General features: G+C 35.2%; 2 protein-coding genes across 2 annotated transcripts in view; one reads left to right on the top strand and one right to left on the bottom strand.

Moving 5' to 3' along the window:
* Positions 1-12,902, top strand: part of LOC141361709 (NACHT, LRR and PYD domains-containing protein 14-like) — a 273,710-nt gene that overhangs the window by 157,799 nt on the left and 103,009 nt on the right. The gene's annotated exons all lie outside the window — the stretch shown is intronic.
* Positions 171-4,134, bottom strand: LOC129438594 (histamine N-methyltransferase-like). The gene is made up of 8 exons (XM_073862963.1): positions 4,118-4,134; positions 3,665-3,762; positions 3,185-3,329; positions 3,039-3,091; positions 1,576-1,683; positions 1,325-1,455; positions 870-963; positions 171-539 (listed from the first exon to the last, which is right to left on the bottom strand). Exons 3-8 carry the CDS (start codon positions 3,319-3,321, stop codon positions 184-186), a joined length of 879 nt encoding a protein of 292 aa, XP_073719064.1. The 5' UTR covers positions 3,322-3,329; positions 3,665-3,762; positions 4,118-4,134; the 3' UTR covers positions 171-183.

The following is a 12,902-nucleotide window of genomic DNA, read 5'->3' as shown; positions in this document are numbered from 1 at the left end:
CATAATGATGCCCAAGCTATGCAATTACTGTTTATTATGTTTTATATGTTATGATAAGCCAGACCGCCATATTTTTGGTACAGGAATTCAAAATGTAAAAAAAGGACACATTCTGCTTTGGCATGAAATTGAATGCTAAACACAAAAGTCCTTTGGAGGTCATTATATTGAGGAGTCATGGGGCTACGGCTCAACCACTACAACTTCCATGCTATTATTGAACATTATCCTGCCGTCCACCTCTTTACTGCAGTCTGGATGTCTCAGTAAGTCCAGCACTCCTTTCTTCAGGTCTTCAGGAGCGTTCTTACTGAACTCTATCACTTGAGTTAGGAAATCCAACAGCAGTCCTCCGACCTCATCTCCCTCTGTGAAACACTCTGTGATGTCCATGTGGGACTGAATCACATAATTACTGTATGGGATGTCCTTGGTATCCAAGAAGGTCTTTATATCTCCCATATTGACACACTGGCTGATCTCAGGGTTACAGAGAGAAGCTCTGTAGGTCTTCAATAATGTCGTCCATCCACCCTCACCTATGCACACACAGAACTTTGTTAAAAACTAGGAGGTCAGGAAAAGTTTACAAATTGTAAATGCGTTCAAAAATGGAAGAAAATCCTGTATGCAATTGCACATGCAATCATTCTTATAAATCCTTACAATTACTTTTATATCTTTGACACATCATAAATATGCATCAGTATGTCTCAATCACAATTCAAAGCACAACAAGTTTTAAATGTGTCTGTTATTTTAGAGTGCTCCATGCCAATGACCCAGATCTGTCAGGTTAGTGATTGGATGATCTGATCTAAATCATCTAAAATACACAAAAGAAAGGTTGTGTACTTCTGAGCATTTACCTGACACCAGACTGATTAAGAGTTTTCCATCTTTATCTAACAGACTCCGGAAAAATGAGACAGTGGCCTCTGGATCTTTCACAAAATACAGCATCTGTTTAACACATACAAAATGATATTATTAATCCAAGAAATATTAATAAATTAAAATGAATAATTATGTTGTTTATTCTATGTCTATAAATTGTGGTTAATCCATACGCAAGTTTATCTATAAACCCGGCGGAAACCCGGATTCTGTACTAACTATTCAAAGCTCCTGGGTTCCAATGATAATACAGTATGTATTTTGAAACATTATGTGATATGAGAAACCAGGGAACAAACCAAATATTACAAAATATCAAAAATAATTTTCAGCCATTTTCAAATCATATACTTTACACTCCAGCTGTTATTCTGATTGTTGAATTTTTAATAAATTATTTTGAACCCCAATGTTGGAAGCTTATAACCTGTATCAAGTGAATGAAGTCCATCTTTTTTCCAAGGTTTTTCTCCTGCCACTGTTTTTCAAATTCTGAAGCTGTCATCTTATTCCATGTGAAGTTAATGTAATCAAGATTTGGCGTTTTTGACACCAGAACTAAACAGAAAAACATATTTTTGTTACAACACATCATTTTGAAGAATCAGTACAAGTAGAGCTTGTCTATACTATGAGCTCAGTCAATATTAACATTATGGGTAAAATGGTAACTAGTACCTTTATACTTGTGTAACATGTCAGTGCCTGGCTCCACCACTTCATTGTCGACTTTGACTTGTGGATGTTTCATGTGAAGCTGTGCTAGCATCTCTAAATCAATCACACCTAAAAATGACATGAAATGTGTAAATGGAAACTCTATAAGGTATCAGGGGTGGCGTGGGACCAAAAAATCTACCGGGAAATTTCGTATACCACCGGCCCTCCGTGATAAAAAAAAGGACTTGAATTTGTATTAAAACAAGGTTAATACAAATCGTAATCAATCTGCAAAAAAAAACATTTTCATAATAATAATAATAATAATAAAATCATTAAATCGTGGATAATTTTCCTAAATGAGTAACTATACAAAATGATACCTCTTTGAAAGACGGAGATGCGCACCTGTCAATCAGCTATTACATAACAGACCAGAGATGAACGTGCTCATAAACAGGAGTAATATGGAACACTTTCTTTACATCTTTGAAAAACTGTAAGAATTTTTCCTTTAAATATCATTTTTGTCATATAAAGTTTTAAGAGATAATAATGTTTTTTACACTGTTATTACTCATTTATTTTAACGTGTTCGGCGCATTTACCTCAGAGTTTATTTCAGTTATTTTGCTGTTTTTCCGGTAATAATACAATTTACATGCCAATCCTACTTCCTTGTCTTTTTATTCATTTCATTATGCTGTTATATTAAGTTATGTGGATATTTATTGCCATATAAGACGTTCATTGCCGTTATATACTCTCGACTAATATTCAAATCATATGGGGAATAATGTGTGCATCTTTGAATAACTGTAAGAGTACAATTAATAATAATAATTTTTGTCAAATTTTAAATACTCTCATTTATAATATGAAAATCACACAGTAAGAATTATATGATGTGATACTGCAAAGTTACCCTTCTTATTTTTATTTATTATATAGCCATATGGAGACAAACCTTTGCAAATGTGCTGATTTGATTCATGTACTGACCACCAAGCTAGAGATTTTAAACATCCTTAATCCACACTTACTATCAAATAGTCTTTCTGTTCGATGGATTAATCCGACCGCATATGTACTCCAATAAACAGGCATTTGGCGGCGCTGCTTTTTACATCAAAGGCCGACAGGCTATGCCATTTGGGGAGAGCCGTTCAATGATCCCCCTATATTTTTAAAAATCCTAAACATGGTTGGACCTGCCGAACAGGTTGAGCACTTTTTTGTTGAGCACTTTTTTGTTGAGCAAAGAGGCTGCACAGTTTGACCAGCGGAAAGCGGCCGCACATCAAGCCGCCAGACGGGGTTGCTGTATAACTCGCAATGTATAACTATTATCAGACGGACCCTTGCAGCCTCAAAACACTACCGGCCCACCGGGAAATGTCCCGACTCTCCCGATGGCCACTCCGCCACTGTAAGGTATTAATATAACGTAAAATTATAATATAAACCAAAGTATACTGTACCTGTACCACTCCCTACACCCATTACATTAAAAACGGGCCGTCCTCCACCAACGCTGAGGAGATACATTATATTACAATATTATATCTGGACATTTTTGACATGCCACAAGAATAAGATATGACATTATATAAAAATAAGACATCACCTTCCCAGTATGTCTGGTAGAGTATTATGGATGAAGTCCTGCATACATTGGTGCTCTGATGAGTGATCCAGAAAGAGTTCAAATAATTTGAAGCATCTTGAATTATCTTCAACAAGTGATCTTAATGGAGCTGCCATGGTCCTTGCTAGATGAAACATTCAAGTGGTGTTTTTTTTAAACTCTCAATAATCAAATAAATTCAGAAAACCCACTAGTACTGTACACTTGTAAAGCAAGGGATGGTCATATGAATAAAATAAACTCAAAATTTCAATTGACTGTTGAGTGCATTTGAGTCCATTCAACCTTTTATACATATTCTACTCACAAGATGTCAAAAAACAGGTTTGTTTAAATCATGACTCATTGTAACTATTTCACACAACTGTTTGATTATTTTAAGGATTATTTTACAGTGATTGACAGTCACTGTAGTCGGTCTGATAATAACATTAAACGAGCAAAAGAACAACAGCTTACCTTTACTGACCTCCTTTTAATAATGCGTGAGGATATTGAACACAGCTTATCCAAGATGCTCTTCAGCCCCGACAACCACGGCGAACCCCGCCCACTCTCTTAAAGCAACAGTCAAACAAGATGAAGAATGTTAATTATTAGTAGTTATATATAGTTTATTATGTACAAGTGCAAGTAAAGTGTATGGTGAAAAGGTGAAGGAAGAGCTTATATTATTTACACATAATACACACACACACACAAAGAAGGGACGTGAGCGGCACCAAACAAAAGAACAAAATTAAACAAATACTTAATATTAACTATACGTAGAATCCCTCTAATCTACCTACAAAATAAAATCTTTAACATCAGAGACTCCTTACCAAACTACATCTCAAAGAATGTATAGATGGTATTTCAAATAATGCTAGATCCTGTACGAAAGCACTGTCAATATAGGCGTAACCTTACCTGTTCCTCTCGGAGACAGAGCTCTGTTTGGTATGCAGGAAGAAAGTGATGACCACGGTTGTCTCTATGACAGAATGAGGTGCGCACTGTGACGGCATGACAGAAAGTGGAACGCTCATCTGTCTCAGCTACATATCAACCAACATGAGATGAAGGCATTGATATTGGCACTTCAGTATTTCCAGCCCAAAATCTAGCAACGTCATGTTCTGGTTCGGTCGGACAACATGACCGTGGTTTCATTTATAAATCACCAAGGAGGACTGAGATCTCAACCCCTTCATTTTATGAAACGCTTCATTTTATGGGATCAATGGAATGTACACTCTATCAGGGCGATGCATGTTCCAGGCATAGCCAACACGGGTGCGGACATGCTCTCTCTGCACCCTCAGATGGTCAAGATGATGTGGACCATCTTTGGTCGAGCGGAAATTAACCTGTTTGCCTTGGAGGAGAACGTACACCGCCCAAGGTATTTCTTGAGGTGTTTCTTCAGCCTCTTGAGGTGCCCTCTCTATGCGTTTCTCCTTGTTGCTTTGCTGCAGCAGGATCAGGGAGGACAAATGCGCAGTGTTGCTGATTACTCCCGGATACAACTGAGGAAATAACTCCTTTCTTAAACAAAAGAGACGATCAGGCATCCTCAGCCAGAACTGTGCAGCCTGCATGTATGGCCTCCTAACGGCAACCTTTCAGCAACCAAGCCTCTCAGGACTAAAACTATGCACTATAACGGGGGCTAGGGCCCCTTCCAAAAGGTGCCTTTACGCAAAAAACTGGTGTTCAGCAAAGAGCTTAGATCCCACAGTCTGTGGCGTGGAGCACATCCAGTTTTCGAAAGGCTATGTGAATATGCAATTTACTGTAGCATGCACACGGCATGTAAGACAATGAGCATCCTGATTGGCCTGTTCCGGAAAATCAACCAATCAATTGTCAGTGTGGGTGGGCTTTTATTTCTTCATCCGAACCAAATTAATCAGTAACGTGACGCATGTTTTTTCTGTAATTAAGTGTAAATGTTTACTGAACTGCATTTCTCAACTAAAACAACACATGCCAGTGGGGCATAGAACATCAATTTATTTCAACATTATGATTTTGGGACATAAAATGTATTTGGTGTTGTTCATATTTCAAGATGAATAGCAAAATGTCCTGCGGTGTGACTGTAACATTGATGACTCATCATATGTAAATATTAGTAAAATGAAGCAGATATGTTTGGAGCAGCTAATAAATGCCTTGGCATTACTTTGTATGTATTTGCTTAAATAACTTAAGTTTTCAAAATGCTAAAAAGTACTAAAATAACATTACAGTACATTTAGTTTTGTAACACAAATGCTGTCCTGCAGTGTGACATAGGATATTAGATTTTTGTAATGGCAGTTACATGGACTGCCATAGGGATTTTTTTGTCAACCTCCCTACCAGGAAATCCCCCAGATGTTTGGATGTGCTAAAGAGGTTAAAAGGTGAGTGTTAATGTCTTATTAATTTGATAAATTTCATCATTTCTGTCAGACCATGAGCGTGTCCATTTTTGATAGTCCTGTGGTGTGACTAATCTAGTTTGAGAAAAAAGAAAACTATATAAAATAATAATCATATTCAGGTTAAAAACAATGAACTTATTCAGTTACTGTAATGTACAAGCTTAGTCTTGTATAGGAATGACTCAAAATGGCTGCCAAGGTGAAAAAGTCCTGTGGTGTGACAGCCCGTCCTGTAGTGTGACATAATTAAGTCAGATGTCTAGCTATATTCTCGTCTGTTATGTTTGCAATATTAAACACATAAATATAAATATATATCTGTCTCTCTATATATATAAAACAAATATTGTCAATATTATATATAATATTGCTATTATATATACCCCCTTGTTTCCTCATTAATTATCCCATTATTGTTTGATTCATGTCACCTGTTCCCCTTTGATTTGCTTCCTCATTTAATACCCTTGTGTTTGCTGTCCTGTACACGTTCGTTTTGTATCCAGTGTTGTTGCCTTGCCTTGCCTTGCCTTGCCTTGCCTTGCCTGTGAATACTTTGTTAAGTCTAGTCAAGTTTGCGATTGTATATTAAGTGTTTAGTCCAGTCTAGTCTTGTTCTTTGTTTAGTGTTTCAAGTCTTAATATATTTTTCCTGTTTATGTTGTTTTGCCCCCTCGTGGGTTTTGTTTTTCTTGTTTTGTGTAAATAAAGTGTCAGAGTTCATCCATCTGTCTGCGATTGGGTTCATCAATATCAAGTCCTCACAGTAATAAGATTGTACTGATATGTTGCATTTTCATTAATGTCCAATAGACATGCAAATGAATTTGTTTGTTACGTATTCAATAAATTTCACCAGAAATGTTCATACAGTGTCTCATTTCGTCTTGTGGTATGACGGGATGTCCTGTGACATCACTTCAAACACAATTAAACAACTTTTACTATGTTAACTAGCTTAAATAATTATATGCATTTGAAAACATTCCATAATATAATAATATTTTAAAAATAATAAACATTTTCAAATATTTTTTCTCATTTTACACAATATTTCCACTGGAGTGAGTGGTAAATGATGGCACAAGCAAAGAATATAATTGAAAAACAGCTGTGGAAATAAATATATTCAGAATTTTAATGATCATTCTTTAAGAATATTTGTTAAACTTAAAACATACCTGATTTGTATTGGAAATTAATAATATTTAAATATTTGAAAGGGGGGGGCAATGACGATTCTCGGGGCCCACGAGTAAGAGGGGGCCCAGAGAAGCCCCCAAAATTGTGGTGCTAAAAATATTTAATAGTAAAAATTATTAACTTTAAATTATTCTATTTAAATTATTCTGTTTCCTGGTATCAAAAAAAAAATTGTTTAGGAAACACAAATGTCCGTGGGCCCCTTTCCCCCCTCTCAATTATCATAAAATGGTTCAGTCCGCCCAAATTGTATAATCCAGGGCTGCGTTCATCCCCGACGAAACGTTGCACAACATTTATTAAACAGAAACGGTGATGGGTTGAACGCCCTGTTGTGATGACGTAAGAGTTGCAACTACGGTAGCTGAGAGGCCGTTCTTTGTGTTCTTTTTTAAATGCTTCTGAAGCCTGATGAAATCGTTATAAATGTGTGTATAATACTGTAAAAGACCCTCAATGTTACAGTCACTGACCTTGCCGTCCAGAATGAAAGACAACATTCCAACTTGAACACATTGAGCGAGCTGTCTCTTTACTATCGCGTGGTTTTATACATCTTGCCGCTGATTGGGCTGACATTTCTGACACACCCACCAAACAAGAGAAAACGCTTCTAAAACCTGTTGCATTCCGTTGCACACCATTTCCAGGAAACATGTCGTTCAACCCGGAAACCGTAGCAAAACGTTGTGCACCGCTCTGAGATTGAACGTGCCCCAGGTAACACAGCTTGACTTCACTTATAGCGCCGGCAGAATATCAACTTGACTGACAAGGAAGTGAAAATGCCTCAAAAATCTGGAAGTCAAAAACAGAAAGAGAAAAAAATAAGAAGTGAAAGAGGCAAAGGGTCGACATTTTGTTTTGTTACATTTTGATATTTTGTTAAGTAGGCCTAAATTGTTAGTGGACCGCCCGCCCGTGACAATGATCGTAGCCTACGGCACTTTTCTGTGCTTACGCGCACACTTTGTACATGAGGCCCCAGGTCTCTACGGTAGCATTTTTCAACAAGTAAACACATTTGAATAGAGCAGGGTGCAGCGGGTGCACGGCTTTGCCTCACAGGCACCCGTTGTTGGCATCTTTGTACGAGGCTCCGCCGGTCCGCCCACTTTCAGCACCCTTCTGCGGTCCACGCTGTTGCACCTGTCTTGCAAGCAGTCTAACTTCATGAACTCTGATAAAAATCCTCTGCCAGCTACTGTACAAACTACTATCAGCTGTTTGTGAGGTTTCGGTTCATCTCGAAAATCATGTGGAGTTGTAATACTTTCACATTATCTGATTCAGACCGACTCGGCAAAACTCAATTTAAACAGCGCAAAACGACTGCCTGTGGACGTTATAGATAGAAATGATTATATTTCTGTTTTTATTCACACAATAAATATTTAAACTAGTTTCAATGAAAATTCATGTAGTTTTAGGAAATGTCAGGGAGGCTTTATGATTTATTTAGACAAAATTATTGACTATGCAAATTTCAAAATGGTCAAAATGATGCCTTGTTCATTCTAATGTTAAAGATAATTTCCACACTGCAAAAAATGATTTTCAAGAAAAAATTCTTAGTATTTTTGTCTTGTTTTCAATAAAAGTACGTAACATTTCTTGAATGGAGATGCTTTTTCGTGATGAGCGGAACGGCCCAGGAAGGTAGGTCTAGTTTTGGACCAGAAATATTACATTTAAGGGATTTTTATTTCTTAAGTAAAAAAATCTTGAACATTTTTCTTAAACACTAAATTCAAGAAAAAATAGCTTACCCCATTGGCAGATTTTTTTGCTTGTTTTATGCACAAAATCCCTTCAATGTAATATTTTTGGTCTAAAAACTAGACTTATTTTCTTGGGTCGTTTTGCTCATCAAGAAAAAGCATCTTAATTTAAGGATTTTTAGATATTTTTACTGAAAAAAGAAAAAAAATACTAAGAATTTCTTTCTTGAAAATCATTTTTGGCAAATTGCTAATTATAATGTTATTTCATTTGTAGCTGCTGTCATGTTCCTATTGTCCATAAAAACATATATAAGGTTTAATAACTTGCATACCTCACTTTATTTACCTAATTAAAACAGAAAGCCTTCATGGTACTCGATTAAAAGACATGAACATTAATTCTCTAAATGAAATGATATTTGTTATTGACACGATATAATAACACCATCCACCATTCAGGTAACGCATCTGGTTATGTTTTATTAAATTGTTTTAGTTCTTACACTCAACAACAGTAAAGCCAGTGCAGTACAATTTTATTTACACTGTATAATGTAGAGAATTAGTATGCTCGTGACAACGCATACAAAGTATTATTGAGATCAGGCAATATACTCAAATCCTTATTGTGGTTCTTAGGTGCAATGTTCCGTTATGTCCACTAGATGGCAGAAGAGGATCAATCACTGGCTGACATTTGCACTCACAGAAAACACAGAAGATGATTACTCTTTATCTAAGTCTACTATTAATAGAACTCTGTTTACATTTATGATTTTACTGTTATAATTTTAAAATCACATTTAGTGAAAGACTACCACTTCAATTGTTCTGAGTTATCAGTTTTAACACTCATGTCACTTCATGATAGCTGTGAAACGTGAACATAATTTTGGAGTCACTTACACGACATTTGCAGTAAGAATTATATTTTTTTGTTTTTATAAAAACAAAATGACATGCCAAATGAGTGTGTAAGAAGCATGTCAATATTAAGTCTTATTATTTAACTGTGTTGTTTATCCTTTCTTGTGTAAACGTGTGTGTGTGCTTAGTACTTAGTAAATGTGTGTGTGTGTAACGTGTACTTAGTACAATGCAGAATATCTATATGACTATGTCCTTAAACATCTTGTGATCCCAAATAGCTTGAACCCCGGTAATCGCTGCTTGCAGTTATATTTAATATTGTATTTGTGAATTATAAAACCTGGTCCTGAATGCTAATTGGTCAATATTAATGTGTACATTACTTGCTTAAATAATGGCCGCTTTTCGCTTAAATCAACATGAAATTATTTGTTTACAAGATAAAAATAGGTGATATGAGAGATGAATGAAAAAATGAATGAGATTCTGATGTGTGTCTGAACTGAAGTGTGGTGTTGTTATTCTCCACAGCTTGAGTTATTGCGGTTATGGTACTCTGGATTCAGCTCAAAGGTTAAACCTCTCACACCTCACAAAATTTAAAATCTGAGAGAATAATGTGAAATATGATAAAGCTAAAGACTGAAAACCAGTGCTGATGACAAACCTGCTCATATCAAAAACATTTCCAGCTGTGGCAGCATATGGGCGACACAGAGGATCATTTTTTCATATCAGTCGATGTACCATCAGAAAACAAAATGTTCCCCTAACATTAGTATTTATTTTCAGTTTGATCGTTATAGGAAATAACATTCTAGGAATGTTTAAGGTTTGATTTTTTTTTTTTTGCAATAACAATGTATTGAGAACGTTGCTTTTTTAGTTTATTTAAGTTATTTTTTCAGCCATAAGATAAACTTTCCAAGATATTGCAGGATGTTTTTATTAACTTACCATGCATAACATTCCTTAATGTTTTTGTTTTCTTTTTGCAATTATTTTTCCAGTTTTTTTGTGATATACTAACAAGTATTGATTTGACAAAATTATAAAAAAAAACAGTTTTAAACAGTTTATTAATTTGTAAATATTTAAATCCCCTATTGGGTAACACATTAGTTTCATCCTTAATAGGTAGTTACACAGGAACTAATGCAGAACAAATGGTTAGTACTGCATTAACACTGTGGCACTACTGATAACAAATAAGAAAAGGTACTTAACTAATCAGTAAGTAATAGCATACTAATGTGTGGGCTAAGTAACAATTAGTTACTTATTCAATAGTCATTATTAACTATTAAATGCTGTATACCTCCTTATAGTTTATTTTTTTGTCTTTTAGGATCACACTGAGCCTAAAATGTGTTGGATAACTACCTCAATGTGACTCTATCAGTAGCTGTTGACTGCAAACTGACTGTACTGAGATCTGTGGTGGAATGAAGTTTTTCCGGCTGCACAACCTTCTTCTGTCACTCATCGAGCACATCTGTTATTGTGTAGCCTGCGCAGATTTTCAAGAACATTTTACCATGTTAATCCTTATATACAAACAAAACAAGATAAACCAGAACAGAACAAACAGTATTGAAGTGTAATGTTCAAAGTTACATAGAAATAAAGGTGTAGCCTACTTGATGAAAAACTGAAAAGTTTGACATTCTGTATTTTATAACATTTCGATAAATTCTAATAGAAACTTAAACCTTAACTTAAAATTGAGTTGTTCATTAAGTTTGCTGATATATTAAACAAGAATGGAAGTGAAACAGTTTAATGGCAGATTGCTAGATCATCGATTGTTGTCAGATCTCAAGTATCGCGAGAGCAACTGCTCTCTATACTTTCGATTCTCTCTTGCGGTATTTTGATTTCATTCGCTGATAGGTCTGCGCAGCGCCGCATGAAGTCGAACCATAGAGTCGAAGACGACCAGGGCCGCTGGAAGTCATTTTGAACAGGGGGTGCTGTGATTTTTTTTCCCAAAAACACCTGTAAGCCTATAGGCCTATTTAAAATACATTTTAAAAATAAATACATTGAGTTTCACTACTTTATTGTCATATACATAATAATATTAATTAAACTTCCCAATTTTCAATGTCCATTCGGACAAAATTATTTTACTTTCGTTTTTAAGTAAGGATCACAAGTCGATTAACAGTGGTAAAAGCTGGCTGAAAACATTCTCACAGTAACATACCTAGTACATTTTTATTTCAATCTTTTCACTAAACAGTACTATTATTGTATTTTTTTGAACTTATAAATAATTCATAAATTGAACAAAAATAATAATGGGTTTAGTTCGGATATTGTATACCTTTTGTAAAGAAATACATGGTGTATAATTAAATTTTTAGAATATATTAGGCTTTATATAAGGTTTGTACTCTAAAAATACTTCATTTGTAACAAGAGATAAAGAATTTACGAACCTGCAGAGAGCAGAAGCGTTTCAACACTCGGACTTGCTTAAAAAAAAATTCTCATCTCACCATATAGGGACAGAGTCATTGACCGGAGTCATTGCCCCCTCAGATCTGATTTGATTTGTGCCCCCTCTGTTTCGTTTTTGTAATAATGGTTACAAATAAAATGCTCATCCTTTTGAGTTAAATAATAATTTAACCTTATCCCCATATGGGATTTAGAATGTTCAGTGACATGACATTACTGCCAGATTCAAACGTCTTTCGCGTTGGTTGGCTCCGGACGAGCTCGGCGCTGTCATATATCAACACAATGCAGTGTTTTCAACCTCATAATGTTTATTTTAGATTTCAAACATTTAAATACACATAAGCACTGGTAAAACAATAGCCTACATTTACTTTGTAAAATACACAATGATGTCTGTGGAAGCGGCAATTAAAATCTATTCAAATAAGATAATAATTTGCAAAGAATAAATAAATATTATTTTCAAAAACTAAAAATTTGCCGACGTGTGTTATTCATATCAGACAAACACAGTGGAAGCAAAGTTTACTCTATTGTTATAAAGGTTATAATGATACCTGTTTGAAAGACGGAGACGCGCATCTGTCAATCAGCTATTACATAACAGAGCAAGCGAGGCCAGAGACGAACGTGCTCTTAAACAGAAAATACTATATGGAATAATTTGTGCATCTTTGAATAACGGTAAGAATACATTTCCTTTAAATATAATTTTGACAGGAGATAATAATGTTTTTTCCACTTTTATGGCTTATTTAGACTGCGATTAAAAGCGTGTTTGGCACATTTAGCTTACCTCAGAGTTTATTTCAGTAATATTGCTGTTTTCCCGGTAATAATAATAATAGTAATACAATTTACATGTCAATCCTGCTTCCTTGACTGCTTATTAATTTTATTATGCTGTTATGTTAAGTTATTCTATGTGGATATGTATTGCCATATGAGACGTTCATTGCCGTTATATGAATACTCTTGTCTAATATTCAAATTATATGCGGAATAATGCGTGCATCT

The sequence above is a fragment of the Misgurnus anguillicaudatus genome, chromosome 24 (assembly GCF_027580225.2).
Source record: "Misgurnus anguillicaudatus chromosome 24, ASM2758022v2, whole genome shotgun sequence".
Classification (NCBI taxonomy): domain Eukaryota; kingdom Metazoa; phylum Chordata; class Actinopteri; order Cypriniformes; family Cobitidae; genus Misgurnus; species Misgurnus anguillicaudatus.
This window is presented reverse-complemented; position numbering and strand designations above follow the sequence as displayed.

What these genes read in the sequence shown, in the direction of transcription:
- LOC129438594 (XM_073862963.1), bottom strand. Translation starts at nt 3,321, where the DNA reads ATGGCAGCTCCATTAAGATCACTTGTTGAAGATAATTCAAGATGCTTC. An exon ending in ACTTCATTCACTTGATACAG is followed by an intron (nt 964 to 1,324) that starts GTTATAAGCTTC and finishes TGTGTTAAACAG; the next exon opens with ATGCTGTATTTTGTGAAAGA. An exon ending in CTTAATCAGTCTGGTGTCAG is followed by an intron (nt 540 to 869) that starts GTAAATGCTCAG and finishes GTGTGTGCATAG; the next exon opens with GTGAGGGTGGATGGACGACA.